The 23,158-nt window shown below is 44.9% G+C and overlaps 1 protein-coding gene across 4 annotated transcripts in view; it reads right to left on the minus strand.

Annotated features, from left to right (window-relative positions):
- Window positions 1-23,158, minus strand: part of SHISA9 (shisa family member 9) — a 1,108,248-nt gene that overhangs the window by 402,124 nt on the left and 682,966 nt on the right. For all 4 annotated transcript variants that reach the window (XM_069210172.1, XM_069210173.1, XM_069210175.1 and 1 more), the window contains one exon: window positions 9,952-9,990. In XM_069210172.1, coding sequence (XP_069066273.1) covers window positions 9,952-9,990 — 39 coding nt within the window. The remainder of the gene's footprint in view (window positions 1-9,951; window positions 9,991-23,158) is intronic.

Here is a 23,158-nt window from a genome sequence, read left to right on the forward strand (position 1 = left end):
CTGTAGCATACAGTGCAGCGCCACGTTTCTTGTGCACTTTCGCCCCCTTAACACTACCATGTGTGTGTGTCGTATTTAAAATATGGCGCACTATGGTGGTAGATAGGGGACTAGCATCAACATTTTTGTTGCTAGTCTAAAGCTTTGCAGGATTAGCGGCAAAAATGTTCACACTAATCCTGCAAATCTCTTTGAGGCCCATTGTAATCAATCATGTGCCTCCTTTTAACACCTGTTCTGAGCAGGTGTTAAATAGTGCTGTAAAAAAATGACACAAAGGAATGCCACCTTTGCACACATTATGCCTGGTGCAGGCATAATGTAGCGCAAAGGGTTACAAAGTGGTGCAATGCATACACGTCTTGACTGACTTGTTCATTGACCATGTCGGTCACAAGGAACTGACGCCTTGCCACTGATGCCACACCAGCTCCCTCTGCAACCAGAAGGAACCGACTCCTAGCCTCCCCTGCCTCACAGTACAGAACCAACACCTCACCTCCCCGAACACCGTAAGGGACTGACGCCGCACTGGCTCCAGTGACGCTTCATTTCCAAGACTCCGTGCAACGTCTTTATTTCTTTGTTTCCAAAAGTACTGTCTCTGGAGGTCCATTCGACTCCGTGACAGGCGCTTGTGGAGTTGGATTATTGGGAATTAATCGGTCAATGACATTGTGATAGCCCCAGTTGGAGCTATTGAGTTTGTAAGAACTTTAGTGGGATTTAATCATAAAAAATTCATAATTTTGCTTGTATACATTGGATTTTCATCTTTTTTACCTTATTTTATTCAGATAAATATTATCTATTTTTCCAAACCTATGTCGTGTATTTTTGTGGTATTTCACTGTGCTACTGCATGAGTTATTGCACAAATACTTTACACATTGCCTTGTAAGTTAAGCCTGCCTGCTCTGTGCCAAGCTACCAGAGGGTGAGCACAGGATACTTTGGGTTGTTGTGGGACTAACCCTGACTAGGATTGTGGTCCCTACTTGGACAATGGTGTATACCTCTGCCAACTAGAGACCATATTTCTAACAGAATAACTGATTTATGCCTCAACCTCCTAAGGATCAGGATTGCTTGCTCAGTATGATTATGTTGCTTGTGTTTTGGTCACCACGGTATAACACACAGAAATGTACAGAGTTAAAGGTTGGCTTTTTCAGTGGATCTGAAAATGAAGTTTTTTCATCACAGTGCATGCTTTTTAATAGCACTATACTGTCATGGATATCACCTATTAATAGAGTAATTTGTTCCTGTGCCACTGCATAATCTTGGTAGTCGAGTGAGAAATGCTACAGGAATTGTGAAGACAGCCTGTGCCACATAACACAAACTACCAAAGAAATGAGATGAGAGAATGGGTGCATTAAGATATTAGGAATGACAATCAGAAAATGTCATTTTTGAATCTTGAAAATTCATTTAATCACACAATGGATATATAGAATATAACCTTATGGTCCGTCAATTAGCTAAGAAGTATCAGTAACATCTTTCGATACTCCTGTCCATGCACTTGGCACAGGAAATTAATTCCCTCATATTGAGCATACATTAACGTAATGACAATATTACTGATTGTTTGATTGATCTTTGGAGATCTGACACAAGCTGTCAGCGTTGCCGTCTACCTAGCAATTTAAGGACTTCTTATACCCTTTATATTAAATCTTGAAGTGTGCATTATGTTTTCCTGATTTTCAGTTGCATGATTATAACACTGGTTCTTTACCTAAAACCTTTTATAAACAAAGGGGCATATTTATCAAGAGTTCACAAGGGTGATGCAAAACCTAAGTGAGATTTATCAAGCCACGCAAGGCCATCCACATTGTCATTACGATACAATACTCACTACACAAGAGCCTCCTGAACCCTAGAGAAGATAATTGCACCTAGTACCCATTCACTCACGTTCATTCCATGAGCAGCTACTTGTATGCTCCTCTCAGAATTCTGCTGGTACCTTTGTTTGAACATATGTATGAGAGGCTCACTGACAATACATCCCACCTTGGAAAAAAAAAACATTCTCACCAAGTTCGATACATACTTTTAAAGCGATTTATACAAAAACACAAGGAAGTCATGTAGATTCCAGTTTTATAGCAGAATACCAGAATTTCTTTGATTCTACGGTAACAAGTTGAATCGTTATTTTTCCATGTCTTGACACAGAACAAGGTCTGCAGCCTTTTCCAATCCGGTGTCACACAGCTACCAGCAGCTTATCTCATAAGTAACAACGAAGGATTTGTCGACTTATGTTTGGTAGTGGAAAAATGGTTGAATTTTAGTTGTCTGCTATGGTTTTATAGGCATAGCAGTTTCACAGATTGTTCATGTCTTTCTCTCAATCACTCCATAAGGAGAAAGCATGACAACCTCTGCTAATTAGAGGTAGTTAAGTACCACATAGTTTCCTAACATTATGCCCGTTGGGCCAAGAATGATAGCTCATTTTAGGAATAAACTGAAATATGACCGCGGCTGAGGCACCCACTTTCACTATGAGTTGCTGTAAGTTGTTTTGAGCCGCCTGTCAATGTCTCAGAGAGACATTCCGCATTGTTGTAGAAGAAATAGTTTTCAGAGCACAGTTGTGGAACACTAACTCTTCGATGGAGATGTTAGGTTTAGAATTTTATTGGCAGTTGCCTCTTTACGCTTTAATTCAGGCCTTATTGGCACATCAAATTTTTTTCTCAGCTTGCATTTCTCTGTTAGACAGCGCATATCCCTTAAAAGCAGTAAAACACCACAAAACCATTATTCATGACCATTAATTTAAAAAACAAAACAATGAATACGGATCCTATGTCTTGAAATAAATGTTTTGATATTTGAAGACCGTCAGTCTCTTAATGGCACAAATGGATTAAAACTGGGAAAGGTCTAAATGCAGTGCTTAATTTGATCCGGCGGTTGCCATGGAGGGCACCAGCATTTATTTTTGTAGCGAGGTGTGCTGCTGTGGCAATATTAGCGAGGCCTGTGCTAGTGTAGGACAATGAAACAGTGACACAATTTGTGCTGGTTTAACACGTGCCAAAAAGACCGCAAGGGTCTCGCACCGGTTTATTATATAGCCCGCACTCCGGACACCGTATGTCGTCATGGAGCGGGCAACAAAGAATAGGAGAGCCTGATTGGCTCTCTACATCCCTCCCAGGTTTTCATGAACCATTGCAAACATCCTGAACAGGTAATATACACCAACAAGAGGGATAGAAAGAGCAGAGAAAAAGATAGAGCGAGAGAGAGAGAGAGAGAAAGAGAGAGAGAGAGAGAGAGAGATTCTCAGTTACAATCAATACATTGGTCCCTTCTAGCACAGGAAGTCTTTCAGCCATTAGCTGGGGTGGGGCCGCAGGTGGTACCATGCACTTCTCCCTGTTGGCTCATGCCCGCTCACTGGCCTCTCTGGATCTATGTGGGATCCACCCCCACCTCCAAGTCGCCATTAGTTGGGAGAGCCCGGTTGCAAAGGACAGCTCCCTTCGAATTCTTCGCATTCTCGCCCTCAAGTCCAGCCCCTACGTCGCACTCTCGCAGCTCCACCTTCCGGAACCACAACACGTTCCGAGTCACCTGCCGTCCCTCTCAGTTGACGGTCACCATGGTCCCTTCGATTCACTCTATTCTCAAGACATCTGGCTCGAAGGGGATTCGGAAATTCCGTCCTGGATGGCGATCTTTTAGGATGACCGATTCTCCCACTTGCAGGTCAGGATGTTTCACTCTCCTCCTCTCGCTGGCTTTGGTGTTGGTCCATGCCCGCTTATCTTGTGTTTTGGACATATCCAGGGCAACAAGTTGCAGTCTTTGGGCGGGAACTGAATATCAAAGTGGCCGGGGTGCACCAGGTGGTGCTGGGCGGCATCAGCCGATAGGCCCTCAAGAATGCATGGAGGCATAGCTCAGCATCTTCTTGTTGACTCACCCCAATGCGTAAGGCGTGGTTCACAGTTCACATAAATCGCTCCATGTCCCCGTTCATCTGGGGCCATTGATGGGTAATTCGCGATGGGCTTTGGCTAGCGAGCGCAGATAGTCTTGAAACTCTTGGCCAAGGAATGGAGGACCATTGTCTGTCTTTATCTCATCAGGCATGAGGGTGAACGTCTTCTCCATAGTGGGACGGACGTGCCTAAATGAAGTGGACACCACAAATTCCACCACAGGAAACCGAGTGCAGGAGTCGATCATGATGGTTGTCAGCCGGCCATCGGGAAAACTACCAAAATCCAGGCTTATCCGAGACCAAGGTCTAGTGCTGGGTGGTTCTGTCACCACTGGAGCGGGTACCGGATCTTGGGCGGTGATGGCGCATGGGTGACATCTATGCACCAGGTCATCTACCATGGTGTCCATCCCGGGAAACCATATCTTTCCACTTAAGCATGCTTTCATTTTCACAGTTCCTTGATTACCCTGATGCGCTAATTCCACCACTCAGCCCTGCAGACTTCTTGGTATCACCAAATGCTGTCCCCGTAGAAGGAGGCCTTCAGGACTCACAGAGAAATCCAACCTCACCTTCCATATCTGCTGCATTGCCCGGTGCTCTTTGGAGTCAAACACTGGTGTCCTATGTAGAAAATGGTTCCAGGACCTGTGGTGTAATGCCTCTTTTGCTCGGCCGATGATGGCATCTCTGCTCGAGATGTCAGCAATTTCCTACCCTAAAAGAGCAGTGGGACACTCCATGTTCACGATCACAAAACTTTCCATCTGTCCAACCTCCTCCTCTTCTTCTTCCTCCGAGCGCGGCTGTAGGGGATGGCATGACAAATAATCACCAGATTTGTGTTCCCTGGTTGGTACACGACTTGGAACCAGTAGAGCTGGAGGAGCACTGCCCACCTTTCGATACTCGGAGGGGCAAGTCTGGTGGTACTCGCAAAGAGGGACACCAGCGGCTTGTGATTGGTGACAATCCTGAATTCGTTTTTGTACAGATATAAGTGTAAATGCTGATAAGCCCACCTAATGGCCAGCACCTCACGCTCAATTTGTGCATACCGGTCCTCTGTTGCTGAGAGAGCTCTACTGGCATAGGCCACAGGCGTCCACTGCTGGTGACTATGTTCCTGCAGTAACACAGCTCCTAGCCAAACTGGGCTGGCGTCCACCACTACTTCTGTCTCTTGCGTGGCCATGACCGCTGTATCCAACAGGGTGCTTTTAACTGCCCTGAATGCCTTGTCCACCTCTGTGCCCCACTCCAAAGAAGTATTGACTTTCGTGAGTTGCCTAAGAGGTTCGACTAGCATGACCAGATTAGGGATAAACCTCCCACAGTACGTCGCCATCCTGAGGAAGCTCCTGACCTCAGTGGTGTTACGAGTCACTGACGCCCCCTTGATGGCCTCCACTTTCTTGGGGTCAAACTTCAGCCCTTCCCTTGAGAAGATGTAGCCAAAGAAATCAATAGAGTTGCGATAGAAAGCACATTTCTTTTAATGCAACGTTAGTTCAGCCTCCGATAACTGCTGAAGGGTGGCTCGCAGGTGTTTGTGATGCTATTCTAAGGTGTTCAGATCAAAATATCGTCACTGAGATTGATAATGCCATCCAACCCGACAGTGTTTCCCGTATAGCGTTCTGGGAGATCTCCGCCGCGAGGAGACCCCGAAGCTGAGTCGTTTGTAGCAACGCATTCCCACATGGGTCGAGAACGCGGTGATGTTGCAGCTCTCAGGGGTTAGCTTCAGCTGGTAGTACCCCGAGTTTAAGTCCAACTTGGAGAACCATTGAGCCCTGTTAAGGTCTGCAATATTATCATCCATGGTGGGTGTGATGTGGCGCTCCCACTTTATGGCACTGTTGGGAAGGCGCATGTCTACACACAGATGGATGGTGCCGGGCTGTTTGGCCTTTGGGATGATAACGAGAGGGGAAACCCAGGGTGTCAGACCAGTCACTTTCTCTATGACCTCTTGCTCCTCAAGAGTCTGTAGTTCTTGCTCTACCTGGGGCCTCAGGCGGAAAGGCACCCGCCGGTGACTTAAAGCTAGAGGATGTATCGAAGGGTCGACATGCAGGTGAAACTGCTTTCCCTTTAGCTTCCCCAGCCCACGGAAGAGCTCCAGGAATTGCATCAGCACCGCTTCGGCGTGGGAGTCAAGCACTTGTCAGGCGAACAATACCAGCTCCAGACCCTCTCCTGTGTGGCACCCTAGAAGGGTTCGTTTCTTTCCTTCCACCAAGTGGAACTTGGCACACGTAGAATGTTGGTCACTGCCAACGGTAACCTCTATTGCCCCTCTGAGGGGTAGCGGGTCTATGCCTCCGTAAGCGTATATCTTGGTACGGCACGGTTTAAGCTCCGGTGGGGGCTATATCTTGTTGTATTGTTCGACGTCCATGATGTTTACCGACGCCCCTGTGTCTTTGAACGCGGATGCTGGTGTGACGTTGATCGTTATGGTATATATGGGTGGAGGCCGCCACCTCTGGTCCAGTCTGTCAGCAAATGAGACAACAAATATTCCTTCATCTTCATCATTTTCATATGGGGTAGCGCCTACTGCTGCCTTTCTTCTGAGTTCACCGCTGCTCTTCTAGCAAGTGTGGTTCCTGTCCTGGTCCGTCCTCCTTGTCAAACCTTGGCAAAACAGTTAGGCTTATCACATTTGGAGCAGTTCTTGCCTTTCGCGGGGCACACGCCGGGTGTACGGTGCTCAAGGCCACAGTTTCCACACCCCTTTTCCTCTATTGGATGGCGTAAACCTGTTCCTCCTTTGTATGGCTTAATTTAGTTGGCCTTGGCGCAAGGGATGACCGCGCGAGGGCGGCAGCCATGTCTTCGGCACAGCTATTGGACAATTCATGCGATCTCGCCAGGATAGGTATTTCGTCAAGCAATATACCCGGTTGCCACAGGATCAGCTTGCGCAGCACCTTGGAGCGGCATCCCTGTATTATCTGTGATCTTATTTCTTCATGGTGGTTGATACCTGTGCAGGTACTCGCCAGCTTGCGCAGGCGTGCAGAAAGCATGTCCACTGACTCTGTGTCGGTTTGCTGGGCCTGCCGCAGTTTGAACTTTTCATAGTCCAGGTTAAGCTGTGGGTCAAAATACCTATTTAGGGCTTCTACCGCAGGGTCGAAGTCGTCGTCATTGCCCGTGATTTGTAGCGTCTCAAACAAATCATAGAGCTTGTTGCCCACAAAGTGCAACATGAGGGACCTTTGCATTGCTCCGTCAGTCTCTTGTGTGCCTCAGTCTGCCGAGCCAATGGCACCACCGGGGCGCAGCCGTGGGCGGGATCTGCCAACTGGCTAAATGGGGGTAGCACGGTGACAGACAAATGTGACCCTTGATGGTGCCCTGGGCGTTAGTGATCAGTGTCTGGTGGTGAACTCATTGTCCTGTGTGGAACCTGGCTTTGCGCCCCTCTTTAGTTCAGCAGCCCTTTCTGTGGCACAGAAATTTGATTTGTTTTTTTTTTAATACTCTTCGTTTTCCTTATGTTCCTTGTTAATGTCTATTCTGTTTGCTTTTTTCTTTTTTTTTGAGTGTGTGTGTGAGTCAAATAGGCTCAGCACCCGAGACCGTGCGTCTCCGCAGGCAGTGGAATGGCAGCCCCGGGGATCCTCGTGCTCCAGTGCGTTCTTAAACGATGAGGAAAGATGACGGCAGCAAGCCACGAGCGACCACCGGGCATACATGTCATGCACTGGCACATTGAATCACATTGAATCAGGTGAATTGGTGCGCCTCACCAGCACCAATTGTCATGCCTGGGGTGAGGAGAGGATGACCACGGCCAGCGGGGGTCAGACGCGGCCCGTAGGCCTGTGGAGGCCAAAGGAAAAGAAACTGTCAGTCCCCACAGACGAGGAGCGACCATCAGACGCATCCTTGGGTACGAGGTGCAACCGTTGTGCGTTGATTGGCGTGTGGGCACCACCTCATCGCCAGTGCAGAGTAGCGAGGCCTGCTGCTGTGGCAATATTAGCAAGGTCTGCGCTAGCAAAGGACAATGAAACAGCAACACAGTTTGTGCTGGTCTAACACATTCCAAAAAGACCGCAAGTGTCTCGCACCGGACACTGTATATCGTCATGGAGGGGGCAACAAAGTATAGGGGAGCCCGAGAGGCTCTCTACAGCCGGCACTTATTTTTCTGCCTCAGGTATTCACTGCGAACAAAAGACACATATAGGAAAGACACAAGAAGAGAAAAACAGAAAGGGAGAAAACAGAAAACTGCAGGAGTGAGCTGCAGGGCACAGGGAGTGGCAGTAATTAGATTAAGGAGGCCCGAGATGGCTTTAAGGTTATGCTTCCTCAGTATTCTGTGCTTTTACATTTAATTGCAGCATCCTCATATTTCAGAGGCGTGCTTTGGTCACCGACACTTTTTATTTACAAATTAAGCATTGTCTAAATGTGGTGTAAGGAAGTTGAATACAAACATGCCTCACCACTACACCTTTGTGGTGTGACCAAGTCAGTTCTAGCCACACAGAGTAGCTTTCCCTTAGCCACCGGGCAGTGTAGGTATACCAACTTACCAGGTGGAGTTGGAAAATTGCACAGGTGTCTATTTGAACATCTCCAAGTCTTGCCTGAAAAAGGATCCATGCTAGGAACAGATAAACCTACCAGAGATAACAGATATATATTTTCTGGGTTCTCCCTCATCCTTTCCCTGGAGCCAGCATAAGGAAGTCATCTGAACTGGTATTTTTAGAGGCTGTTATTAGAAGCCATCCTGGAGCAGAACATTTATAAATACATAGTACTAAAAATCACAGGTGTCACGGTAATAATAAGCATAAAGAGCGTAAATATTATTTAAAAAGGTAAAATTATACTTTTTATAATTCTCTTGACTACTGAGACTCAGCTAATAATAACCATATTGGAAATGTCTGCCATCATGAGAGGTGGAATACAGAACTGCATACCTATTGGTAAAGATGGGCTGCCGTCAGCTCTTCAGGCCAGTAAGTGTTGATTATCCCAGCATCATCCACAACCTAATATCTTAAATGGGACTCACTGGCAATGTCCTTCACTGGTTCTTTTCTTACATATCCCACCAACACAACTTAAATCATGATTTAACCTACAGGTACCAGAGGCTCTTTATCACTTGTTGAGGCTGAAAAGTTTCCAACCTGCCCTATGCCATAGTCAACCTCTAAACAGAGCCCTTTGCATCAGAATGTGCCATTGGCCCTTAGCACACAACTCTGCTCGAAATTCTTTTTTACTACAAACACCAACTGTTCTTCTGCACCTACAAAGTAAAATCACTACTCCCACAAAGTGACCTCTGAACTATTGTTGAACTCTTGCACTCCTGCATGTGGATGGTGGCAACTCCACCCTCCATGGTTATATGTTTCACCCCAAACCATTTAAGAGAATCCTTCAATGAGCAGCATGCTTGTTGGGGGCCAAAAGACATTGATCACAACCCATCCTTACAGAGCTTCACTGGCTAACTCTTTATACCTTACATGTTTTGAAAATGAGCTACTTTATCTACAAAGCCATCCCGAGTAACAGCCTGATCTGGCTGGCTGACAAGCTCACCCCATGTGATGGCTCCCAGCACACCTGCAGCTAGGACATCAACAGTGGTGCAAATGTTTAAAATCAAGGTAACATGCCTTCTCGGTTTTTACACCCAGTATGTAATACAACATCCCAGTATCAAAGTATCTCTAACACGCTGAAGATACATTACTTTAGAGAACAATACATGATGTCAAAGCAACAGTCTAGCTGCATTATCATGAGCCAGCTCTAATACAAACAATGCTAAAACATACAACCACATGACCCAGTTCCTCACCAATGATTAATTTACCCATGTGTCTGGTTAAAAATACAAATTCATATCCCAGTGTATGAAACACCTGCGACACTTCTAAAAAGACAAATAATGTGGATAATACATAATTGTGCCCTACCTTGTTTATCAGTCAAGGTACCATGAAGTAGTGTTCCACCTGCAAAAGAAACACTGTAATGAGAACAAGCCAGACATAACAGTGAAACGTGAAATGGATTGCAGTAAAAATATGATGTGTCACAGAAAAACATTTGAAGTGGTGTTTCACCATTAAACCAGGCATTTTCAAGCACTGTTCCATGCTGTTATAGTACATATTTCAATATAAATCGCTCTTACTGTCACATTTGTGTTAATATGTAACCAGTGTAATTATTATAGTTATCTGCTCCCCCATGTTTTTGTGTATTTTTTTTAAATGGTGCTGCTCTGTTGAGAATGAAAAAAACAGTGTCAGAAATGCGCTGAAAAGACCAAATACTTCTCAAGAGAGTGTTTGTAGTGGCCTGGAATAAAAATTAAGTTTTTTAAACTGATAGATGATTTTCAGATGAGGTTCCATATTATAGTGAAAAGAATGTTTATGACTTGCTGAGATCAGGAGTGATCCCAAGGAATGAGATTTGCATCCCGGGAGAGAGCTTTGAAGTACTTGGGTAAAATATGGTAAGTAGTCTGCCTCACAGTTCTTAGGTGGTACATAATCTGTGTGCACTATTGCAATTGCAGGGGTTATAGTTTTTAAAACAATTTCCTACCAAGTGGCCCTGACTCACCGTAGGCAATTGTAAGAAAATGCCTCTTTTTGCATGATCATCACTAATGTTTGAACTGACTCTGTTTGGTTTTGAAATCTGTACAAAGCAGCACTCCTAACCAGGCCGCAGGGCATGTGCTCTGGCCCCTAAAAACATGTTGGATTGGTTAAAATCATTTATTCTCACATTAAACTTACCTATACAATTCTCGTACATGTGCCCAGTGTACTTTGGCCTTTAATTTAAACATCACTAGTGGGCTGTCCCTGCAGCCTGAGTGTGTAGTTTTAAAACTGCAAATTTGACCTGGCAAAATAAACTGTCCTTTTAAATACTTGCATGACACCCCTAAGGTAGGCCCTAAATGCCCATAGGGTAGGGTGCAGGATATTTTAAAAGCAGAACATGTATGCTTAAGTTGTACATGTCATGGCAGGTCAAAAACACCAAAGTAATGTTCACTGAGGCAAGGCTGTCTCTCCTGTAGAGAGAGAAAGGGTTATATTAACACGCTTTATAATGCATAACTTTAGGTTTGGACTATCTAGAAAACATTACTCATTTTAGTAGTAATTTAAAATCCAACCTGAAGTTCGGGTGTATTTTAAATTACTATTCAGAAAATGCCACTTTTAGCATTTCCTGCCTGAGCTATATGGGCCTTTCTTTCAGTGTTCAGTGTCACCTAACTGTTAACGGCTATCATGTAGTCATATGTATGTTTCTCCATGACAGTGGACAAAGGGCTTTGGTATAGGAAGATGCTTTTCCCTGGGATTGGATGCCCATCTCGACTGTGCATAAGAACCTAGTTACGCTTCAAAAGGTGCCTACTCCGTCACAAGCAGCTATAGCTCAGATCTAGGCCTGCCCTCTCCATTGTTGTGCTAGCCAACCAGGCACAAATCCCAGCAGGAGAGGGCCTGCCCCAGAACCGGTTTAAGTGACTACAAGGAAGGGTTTGCCAATTAACATAGCCAAACATCTGGTTGGGCACATGGAGCTGTGCCCAAGGGGAAGAAAGTTCCTGCCATGGTTGTTTTATGAAGAGCGCAGCATTGAGGTATAGTGTATGCCAAAATGGGTTAGGTCATCCCTTGGGAACTTTGAGTATTGGTTATGGAATATCCAGGTTTGTCCCCCTGCCCGTACAGATTGGCGTTGGCCATACGTATGACACCTTCCATCTCTATTTGTTCATTAAATTGAATTCTATTTTTATAAGTTGGAGTGGTACTTTGATTGTTTTGTGTTCTGTACATCTTACCTGTGTTGGTTCTGATGAATACTATACATGTTTTTCCTAAGTTAAGCCTGTCTGCTCTGTGCTTCCGCTTTAAAGGGTAGAGCTCAGGTTTAAATTATTGAGACCTAACTGGACCTGGTATGAAATTGTGATATTATTTCTTGGTGAGGACTCCCACCCCTCCAAATAATATTCCACATTCCGAAACCAATAAAAGCAGAGTATTACTACCCACACCTATTATTGTGATAGTGAGATATAAAACTGCAACTTCTTTAGGTGGTAAAGTTACCTAAATTTTCAGATTTTCAATGGACCTCCCACCACCACCAAGCCCACCCAGGTGAAAAGATGAACACATAGGCACACAAGTGAATGAATCAGATTGTGTGTGGATACATATAGCGCTTTATTGAAGGTGTGAATAGATCGGTGAATGGTGAATGTATGGATGGACATTTAATTAGCAGCTCTAGAAAGAGCCAAAACTCTTGCTAGAAGACCTGAAAAAATGTATTGGAAATGAAATGCAAATGAGTGTTCCATCACATGGAAAGGCAGAATTAAGAGAACTGTAAAAACAAACCATGTTCATTTTCTTTCTATATATACATCTTCTGAATAAGGATATAATAGTGGATGCCTCTGCGTGTGTTCCCTTGTGCAGAAATATAAATTTTGGAATTTTGGTTTTGCTTTGCCCTCATCTCACAATAGCACTTTTTAATATATTTCAACTAAGACATTAATTTCTTGATCTTAATAATGCGCAAACACTGCCATGTATGTAGCCTAAAACATCTGTACCTGTAACACCAAAAAATAGGAACTTGAGAGCATGTTGTAATACTGTGAAGTGTATGAATGACAAAGAGGCAATTGTGTGATGATATAGGCCCTCATTACGACCCTGGCGGTGTAACACCGCCAGGGCCGCTGTAGGCGGGAGCACCGCCGACAGCCTGGCGGTGCCCCGTGGGGCATTCTGACCGCAGCGCTTTGGCCGCGGTCAGAAAGGGAAAACCGGCGGTCTCCCGCCGGTTTTCCACTGCCCCTTAGAATCCTCCAAGGCGGCGCAGCTCGCTGCGCCGCCGAGGGGATTCTGACAATCCCTACCGCCATCCTGTTCCTGGCGGCTCGCCCGCCAGGAACAGGATGGCGGTAGGGATTGTCGTGGGGCCCCTGGGGGCCCCTGCAGTGCCCATGCCAATGGCATGGGCACTGCAGGGGCCCCCTTAAGAGGGCCCCTAAAAGTATTTCACTGTCTGCTTGGCAGACAGTGAAATACGCGACGGGTGCAACTGCACCCGTCGCACCTTCCCACTCCGCCGGCTCGATTACGAGCCGGCATCCTCGTGGGAAGGTCGTTTTCCCCTGGGCTGGCGGGCGGCCTTTTGGCGGCCGCACGCCAGCCCAGGGGAAAACTCAGAATACCCGCCGCGGTCTTTTGACCGCGGCGCGGTATTTTAGAGGGGGGAATTCTGGCGGGCGGCCTCCGCCGCCCGCCAGAATTGGAATGAGGGCCATAGTGTTACTGCAAAGAAACTGTGAATTTGTGAAGTGTGTGACGTGGTGGTCAACTGGAATTTATTTTGATCATCTGATAATGCTTCAAATGACATTGCTATTGTGGTCATCTGAAGTCTGAAACAGGATTGTCGATTTTGGAATCTTGATGGCATAAAATACCGTGGGCACAACATCAAGGACAATATACTAAAGGGTAAGTAGGCATTAGTTTTCTATATCTGACTCCACATATATGCACCTTGACAATATAAAAAAAATATATATATATATGTTCAGTGTGCGTAAATGTGGAATTAAAAATAGTAAATCTATACTTCCTTTATATGCCCTTACCTTATAATATTGTGTCCCTCAATATTTTGCCCATAAAATTAGTGTATCTTGAAATTCCTAGCTATGATATTCCATAATACAACTGTCACCTAATAATGATAAGTGAGTTTATGGTGAGAAGTGATGTTTTGTAGTGAGACTTTGTTTAAGAAATCCATGTGGCCTCATTTAGGTGGGGTGAACAATCAAAGACTACTATAGCTTCCCAGACAGACCCACAGAGATCATCCATACACTCTTTAAAAGTACCATTCTGCCCTTCTTAAGATACATCTTGGTTGAAGATTTCTGCACATCAAATGGATAGGGGTGTGACAGAATGCACAGTAAAGCAATAGTACAAATAAGACTGAAGTGGACTACACAATGCATAGTACAACTGAATATGTATATGTAAAACATGCATTAGCAATAAAACACAAGAAAATAAAAATATAGATTTAGGGAAGTGGAGCGAACATTGTTTTAATTTGTCCAAAGAAAATAATAGAATGATGCAAGACACTTGGAAAAATAAGGCAATAATAGCGGCTGTAAACATGAGTGCCTGGGAGAAACAAATCAAGCCAATAAGAATATCAAAAAGATTACATAAATACAGGGGCTATAATATAGATTGGTTGGTAATGTCATTTTTTCCTACTTCTGAGAAGTGTTATGTTCAGAGAAAATGATTTAGGAGAATGTCTTCCATGCCATATGAAGAATGTAAAACCAGTTGTGATAGACATTTAGAAAAATCCCTATGATCGAGCAGACTTTTCATTAACACCCAACTCTGAGGTCTGGTTTATTTCTACTCCTTTCTGAAACATCATATTTAACGAGTTTTCTAAGCAGTTGAACTGAGATGATGAGCACCTCTGTATCAGCTCTCTCACCCAACCTCTTTGAAAGTAACCTTGCACCATTCGCCTACATCATCAAAGGTTCTAAATATGCAAATCAATGACAGCTAGCTCCACCTTAGCCTGCTACAGTTATCTGACAGCCACAATCAACTACAGGACTTATTGAAACCTGTCCAAGTTGTCTCTGCTTTACCAGTGCAAATGCCAAGATCTTCACTATTCCTCACCAATCCCTTTTCTTTCTTCCGTTTGGCATGGGTCATTTGGTCAGTCTCTGTTACTTGTACATTACCTCAGCAACTGGTAGAGGACGTTTTCACATCCCCCACCCAAACAAGTGAAGTCATGCAATTACTAAAAAAGCATTCCAACATATTAGCCTGATGAAGTGTTTGTGATGAAGACATTATGCTTGGGCTACTGTCATGTTGTATACATAGTGTTGAAAGACAAACTTTTCCAGCATTTTAGATTTAAGACCCTTGTAGCTTGTTTTATATTTTTCATATGTCAGATGACCTCATAACTCACTCAACCAAAATTGGTTCAATGGCAACTTATCAAAGAAATATTGTAGCTCCGGACTCTGCACAAAATATGATTCTACATGGCCACATGGCCACTTGGCAGTGTATTCATCGAGAGCCTTCCAGCCCTACTAACAAGCACAGCAAGTAATACCAGTACCAAGTACCTCACCATGCATGTGTCAATATATACCCAATCTGATTTCAAATTGCTTCAAGTTGAGGGATTCCCTCTCTGGAACACACTACCACAGCGCCTTAGACATGAGGCAGAATTCCTTTAGGTCCCGAGAACACTACTCTTCAATGCAGCCTACAGCTCAGATGATAGTGAAACTCCAGTAACAGGCTTACTTATTGGGATTTCCACTCACCTTATGCAACCCTCTACAGGTTTCTCAGATGCCTCAGGCCAAGAACTCTATCCATGTAAAAAGCAGCAGGACCAAGCCTGCTTACCTTTTTCCCCTCAGTACCAAATCATCTACAAATAATTTCTCATCTTTCTTTGGCAACCTTGTTGACTATCTCTCAAGTTATCACTCCTTTCTACACACCCCACCGATGCACATAGAAATGGCTGGGAAGTGGTAGATCTTTTGAAAAGCAAATGAAAAAATATATTTTTAATTAAAGAAAGTGTCCAAGCTTCTGAAGTTTGGGAACAAATGCTTTTCTAGTTGAACTTAGTTGACACACAGGAGAGAGCAATAGCAAAGAAAGCTTAAGGGCAATATGTACCATTATTTCATGCAACGCAATGAACCAATACACTTTCCTGCACACCACTGTATGAAGGGGAGAGGGCAGGAATGCCCCATATCTATTAAAATATGCTTTATTCCTGCTCTCTACCTGAGCTTGTGCACCAACTGCCGGGTAGTGCCAATGTATGCACACTTCCACCATGGTGCAAGGGTGCCTGCATCACAGGCAGGATTGTTTTTGTGCAGTAAGGGACACATTAACAATCTTTCAACAATTAGGAGAAATAAAGATATTTCCCCTTGTTATGCCGACCCTGGGAAGGCATAGCATTTTGACACATTCACAGGTCTACCACTCATGGTAAATCTGGGAATGCTTCGGAATTCATGGGCGGTTGTTTGGCTCCACTCACGCTCCACCCACGGAACACATACTTTTGGGCAGAGTAACACAAGGCAGTGACTTGCCCTGCCTTTCATGCCATGCAGATAGCTGATACTATACACAAAGTTAATTTTATTGTACAACAACAAAACATCATATTTGACCACTTAGTTAGAAGAATTATTTAAATACATATATTATGGGCAAACACATTATTCATATTACAGTTTGAAAATATAGATACTAAGAACTATTGACTTAGGGATCAATGTTACATACCGCTACTACAGAAGCATAGTTGCAAAGCATCTGCTTATCTTGCTAATAAACAAACATCAAATGACCTATCAAGTGCATAGTGTGATTATTGTTGAAATATTGATTATCTCTTACATTTTTCCCTGTTGGAAATGCATTTTATAAGGGGTTGGTGGCCCATTTCTGGGAGTTTGGAGGAAACTCTGGCCTTGTTTAACCTGTTTCAAGCTGCCACAGGTCCCACACAAAGAGCTGGTCATGCCATTGATGGTATTTTATCGACTGCCTCACTGAAATGGTAGACCCCGTTCCCAGTGCTATGGTTGGACCATTATGTAATGCCTTGTTTGTGGCAGTTTAACCAAGATAAGGAACAACGCCAACTTGTTCAATGGAGTGAGAACAGAGCTTGGGGCAAGGTATCCCTGAAGAAGCTCAGGAATATTCTGAAGGAGTCAGAACCAGAAATGTTAGGCTCTGTTATGGAGAGGGATTTGGGCACCAAGAAACGGCTTAGGAGGGCAGCTGACTTTGTAGCCCCTATTAAAAGAAATAAGAAGGCTACTAAGACTTGCTCTTCTCACTGATTTTCTGTAGAGTTAACTCAGGAAGTGAAGTTTGTAAAAAACTGGGCCAAGATAAGGCCAATTATAAAAGGACCTTCGGAAACTATCATAATAACATTAATAAAGACTGTGGCATTTTTTTACACACAATGCATTGAAGAAGAAGAGAATGACATTAAGGAGAATGAGAACATCTTGCTTCACTCTTCTCAGTCAGGGTTTATCTATTTCCTTCCTTTCTCCGCTCTGGTGATGGTCGTGAAATCCTTGATCCTCTCTAGGCTGGACTATGAATTACATTGTAAAAGCATGTATGTTAAAGGCATAAGCGTTGTGCAGGGTTTCCGTGATCAATGACTTGAGTCATTAATGTGGTCCCCGACATGACCCCCTGGCCTGCAGCCCTTCTAAAAACAACCAGACCCCTGCCCTCAGCCCTAAAAGCAGACCCCAGCTGAACATCCCCACCGGCCCCCGTCCTTGCAAAAGCTACCCAACCTCTGTCCCAAACCCCAAACTTGGACCCTAGCATGACCCCCGTAGACTCCACCCTCTTGAAAACCACCAGACCCCTGCCTTAAGCCTTAAAACCATCCCCTGCTCCAAGCTTAAAAACCATCCCCCCACCCGACCCTAAAACCGTACCCCTGCTCCAAGTCTTAAAACTATCCCTGCCCCCACCCTTAGCCTTAAAACTGCCCCACCCCATCCCAATTCCAAAAACTATCCTCCACCCTAATACCGTACCCCAACTCCAGGCCCTAAAAACATCCCTGCCCCCATCCTAAAACCATACTCCCGCCTGAGCCCTAAAATAGTAAACCTCCCCCACCTCCAGGCTCAGTTCCCCTTACCTCCCTCTTGAAGACAAAGAGGCAGCTCCTCTGAGGCACAGCACAGGTCCTTCTGATGAAGCAGAATGATCTCCCAGTTTCCTCTCATGCCCCTGATAGCATTTACCATCATTACCACGCATAGCCCTTAACATGCATAACATTACAAAATAAAGGTATGTGCGTTAAAGGCTATTTGAGATAACGATGCACGCATTGTAATGCATGTGTGGTAGAAGCTATTCATGGAAACAACTGAGTTGAAATGGCTGTTTCCAATTGAATAGCTGTGCTCTTTAGAAGTAGCTCTCATTCATTCATTCATTTATTTTGTTTTGATCTGTCCGCCCTACCTAATTTTAGGGTGATGTTTGCTTTTGGTGTGTTATGGATCTCTCATTCATCTAGATTCCTTCTCCTACCTCAAGTCACTTTAAACCCATAGACCTGCAAGCAGCTAATACTATGCTGACCCAGTTGTCATACGTTTGTTACCAGGAGTGGCTTGCCGGGCGGGGCGGTGCGCGAGGGGAAATAAACATTAAAATAAATTAAAGAAATAAAGCACTTACCTTGCTCCTCGCCACACCCGCGCCGCTCCTCTGGTTCGTCTTCCTGCAGGCACAGGCTTCCAGCCCGCCCTGCAGCCAATCCTGACGCTACTCAAAGCAGCATCAGGATTGGCTGGGACAGCCCAGCCAGGGCGCTCCCAGGCAGACTAGGAGCCTGTGAAGGCTCTGTCACAGTTGCCGGGCTGCAGAGAGCCCACTGTGCATGTATGTTCGGCTGGCCCCAGACAGCCGGCCAAACATAGATAAATTTGCTGCTCATCACCCCCGTGGTCCCGCCTGCACATAAACAATCATTCAAAAATGACGATTTGATACTTCCATGTGTGCTGCGTTATGCACAGAACTGCCAAATCGCCATTGTATATTGTTTACATGCAGGAAGGCAGACCTTCCTACACATAAGTAATGATGCCCCTCAACACAGATACCCTTGAGCTATGGTGCAGGGATGCCTGCGTTGGCACAGGCTGTTTAATTTAGCACCAACACAGGAGGAAACACAGGGGTGTGCCATATTCTTGTAAATACGGCGCATCTCTGTGTTTCAAAACTGGCTCAGTGTGGCACTGCAGTTCCTTATAAATCCGTCCTGAAGTGTCTGCAACATAACATGAGAGTTTACAATTTTGTCGCAATTTACGCAGTTTGTCAGACCCTAATTGTCAGCCCAATTTTATTCATAAAGAAAGTAAAAATTGCAAATATTTGAATGAGCACCGTTGGCAGTGCATAAAAGTTTTTATGCCTCAGATCCAGACACCAGTGTGAGGCATTTAAATGCCTCAATATAAATTGCCGGCCACGTTATACTAACCTAGTCTGCTTTAAAACATAGAAATGTACCAATGTAGCATTTATGAAACAACCATGGAGGCATTCATAATATGCCCTAAAATTATATAAAATGTCAGAAACCATGTGAGAACGTCAAGACCTGCAAGGCTAAAAAGGTCAATGAAATATACATGGGTTCTAAAAAGCATGAATATCAACTGAAAAAATATTAATCAAAATACCACCAATTACATAATTTTGACTTTATTCAATAGTCACCATGTGTTAGAAATGGGGTTTCTGGCTCGCTAGGGTACGGACCTAAGCTAGGCAGAACCCACCCACTCTAGTCAGGGCAAGGGAGTTACATATCCAAGATAACCCCTGCTCACCCCCTTGGTAGCTTGGCACGAGCAGTCGGGCCTAACCCGGAGGCATAAAAGTTTTTATGCCTCAGATCCAGACACCAGTGTGAGGCATTCAAATGCCTCAATATCAATTGCCGGCCACGTTATACTAATCTAGTCTGCTTTAAAACATAGAAATGTACCAATGTAGCATTTATGAAACAACCATGGAGGCATTCATAATATGCCCTAAAATTATATAAAATGTCAGAAACCATGTGAGAACGTCAAGACCTGCAAGGCTAAAAAGGTCAATGAAATATACATGGGTTCTAAAAAGCATGAATATCAACTGAAAAAATATTAATCAAAATACCACCAATTACATAATTTTGACTTTATTCAATAGTCACCATGTGTTAGAAATGGGGTTTCTGGCTCACTAGGGTACGGACCTAAGCTAGGCAGAACCCACCCACTCTAGTCAGGGCAAGGGAGTTACATGTCCAAGATAACCCCTGCTCACCCCCTTGGTAGCTTGGCACGAGCAGTCGGGCCTAACCCGGAGGCAATGTGTGAAGCGTTTGCACAAGACACACAACGCATGTGACGCAAAATGTACACAACAAAGTAAACACAACACTTAGCTATGTAAAAATAAACTGTATTGCACAAAAAAATATTAGACCAACAATACACGTAAGTAATACACTGCTACCTTTGCAGTTGTCAGAACGTTACACAAGTTACTAATATGCAAGAATACGCAGTTGTCACATTAGAACACGTTAGTACTCAGGATTCTGCAACATAAGCAGTAGTCAGGAATTACAGTAAGAATTCTATGCACTTGTCATGACATTAGAGATCACATCACAAGTCATAAAAAAAATACATATCAGCATGTCATGCCCATAAAAGGAACATCAGCATATATATGTAATGTCAGGAAAGCAGGTAGGAACATATAAACCCCCCCAAGGTTCATACTAGGCTCACTGAGTCAATATTTCCTAGAAAGTACCTGTTTTCCTGAAGAAGAGGCACTCCTAGTGCCTAGAAGAGGAGCATGGGGGGCTCCGGCGTTCCTATGCGCACAACGGGGGCCACGTGGTGCTCCTGGGTGAGAGGGACAGTCTGCACCCTCTCCAATGTGGGAAACAAGCCCATCCTGGGGCCCAGGATTTTGGTGAGGGCCTCCCTCGGCCTCCGACGCCCCTTTTCATGGGGTGGGGGCCAGGCAAGGCCCAACAAGCAGTTATGGGGGAGAGAGGAAGGGGGCCTTCATCGAGGTCTCCCTTCTCCGTTTCCAAATAAATGTTGCCTAGTTTAAAAAGAAAGAAGCGTCCTGCTCCTACGGCAGAGACCGGGGAAAGGGGACATTCCCCTCACCTTCCCCTGAGTCCCGCTGCTCAGATTTGGAGATCAGACCCCTCCTGGGGTCCGTGAATACACACTCGCCCGCACCCGATGTGGGGTGCGAGTGTTTCTATTGAATCCCAGGCCGCCGTGTGAGTTTACCAGAAGTGGAGGGAGGATCATGCCCCGGGGACGCCAATAGGGGCATGCTTGCTCCGTTTTCCTTTTTCTCGTGCCGCGGGGTCACTAGAAAGTGCACGATCCTTGCACTTGACGCCCAGTTTGCAGGGGTGATTCTGGGGCAACTAAGAAGCGCTTTTCAAAGTGCAAAGGCCTTGTGCTTCGGCCCCGGCGGTGAATTTGCAGGCACAAAGAATGCTCCAAATAGCACTTGGGGCACGCAGGTGATCCCGGGCTGCGGTGGTGAGTTTTCTGGGCACAAAGAGCACTCCAACAGCACTACCTCAGCACAGCAGCACTCCTTGTGTCAAAATAAGTTTTACAGAGGTCAGCGGCCACAACACCCTGCCTCTGGAGACAAACAAAGTGAATAAGGGGCACAGGGCTGGCGAACCCAGCTACAGGCCAGCCCACAAGGGAATGTCAGCAGTGGCAGTTTCTCCTTGTGACCAGGCAGGTCACAGGTCAGCACAGCAGCAGCAGTCCAAGTTGGTCCTGGTGGGTCCTCTCAACAACGTCCTGCGTCCAGCTCCAGGTAAGGTTTCTGGAGTCCCAAGAATGTCCAAAGGATGTCTAAATTGTGGGGAAAATTTCCCTGTACTTATACTAAGTTTGCAGTGTGTTTTGCAATGGGGAGGAGAGGGGTTTCCAACCAGTTACAACTGGTTCTGTGAGTGCCCTTTCTCTCCTCCAGCAAAGGCGCCAAGCATCAGTGGGGGGTAAACGACCCTATTGTGCGAGGCCAGAGCACAGCCTTTACAAATGCAGGTGTGCCCTGCCTCTCCCTTCTCTCACCCCAGTAAGGCTATACAAAATGTAGATGCACCTCTGTGACACCTTCACCCTCCCTGTGTTCAGGCTGTCTGAAAAGTATGCACAAAGCCACAACTGTCAGTCTGCCCAGACGTGGATTGGAGGCAAGCTGCAAAACACCAGAGTCATAAGCACAGATAAATGCGCACTTTCTAGAAGTGGCATTTCTGTGATAGTAATAAAAAATGCACCTACACCAGTAAGCCCCATTTCTTATCACTATCACAACCATACCAAACATGCCTACGCTATCCCTCATAAATCAGACAATACCCCTTACACATAAGGCAGGGCATTTCTAATGCAATCCTATGAGAAGGCAGCACTCACAGCAGTGAGACACCAAGTTAAGCTGTTTGTCACTACCAGGACAGGCCACGCAACCTGGCACATGTCCTGCCTTCTACATACATGGCACCCTGCCCATAGGGCTAGCTAGGGCGTACCTTAGGGGTGACTTACATGTAGTAAAAGGGGAGTTCTGGGTCTGGCAAGTAAATTTAGATGCCAGGTCCCTGTGGCAGAAAACTGCACACACAGGCCCTGCGCTAGCAGGCCTGAGATAGGTTTGAAAGGCTACTTCAGTGGGTGGCACAAGCAGCGCTGCAGGCCCACTAATAGCATTTAATTTACAGGCCCTGAGTACAGGGATACCACTTTACAAGGGACGTATAGGTAAATTAAATATGCTAATTAGGTATAAACCAATCATACCAAGTTTACAAGGGACAGCACATGCACTTTAGCCCTGGTTAGCAGTGATAAAGTGCTCAGAGTCAAAACGTCACCCAACAAAGGTCAGAAAAATAAAGAGGCAAAAAGCAAAAAGTCTGGGGAATGACCCTTTAAAATGGCCAGGTCCAACACCATGGAATAAACACAAAGGACATCTCTTAGCGTTATATGATGGAACTCAGGTACTAAATGCAGTCCACATGTAAGACTCTAACATAAAGATATGGAATGCATTAGACAATCAAGGTGTCAGGCAAGATGCCAGAAAAAAAGCAACTTACCAGTAAGAAGCATTCACCTTTCACCGAATCAAAATATCAGAAGTACATTGAGAACGTTTAACTGTCCTCTGTCATAATTTTACTGAGCAGCACAGACACAAGGCTTATAATTTCAGAATATTTCATCTCAGTGGTCTTCCTCGAGGAAAATAAGGAACTCTTTTTAAGGTGGGGGCACAAGAAACAACTTTTGCTGTCTCAGTAGACTCACAATTTTAAAATTCTTATTTTTAAATAAATAGGTAGAGCTTTGGGTTAGCCCTCTACATC

This window comes from Pleurodeles waltl, chromosome 10, assembly GCF_031143425.1.
Source record: "Pleurodeles waltl isolate 20211129_DDA chromosome 10, aPleWal1.hap1.20221129, whole genome shotgun sequence".
Classification (NCBI taxonomy): domain Eukaryota; kingdom Metazoa; phylum Chordata; class Amphibia; order Caudata; family Salamandridae; genus Pleurodeles; species Pleurodeles waltl.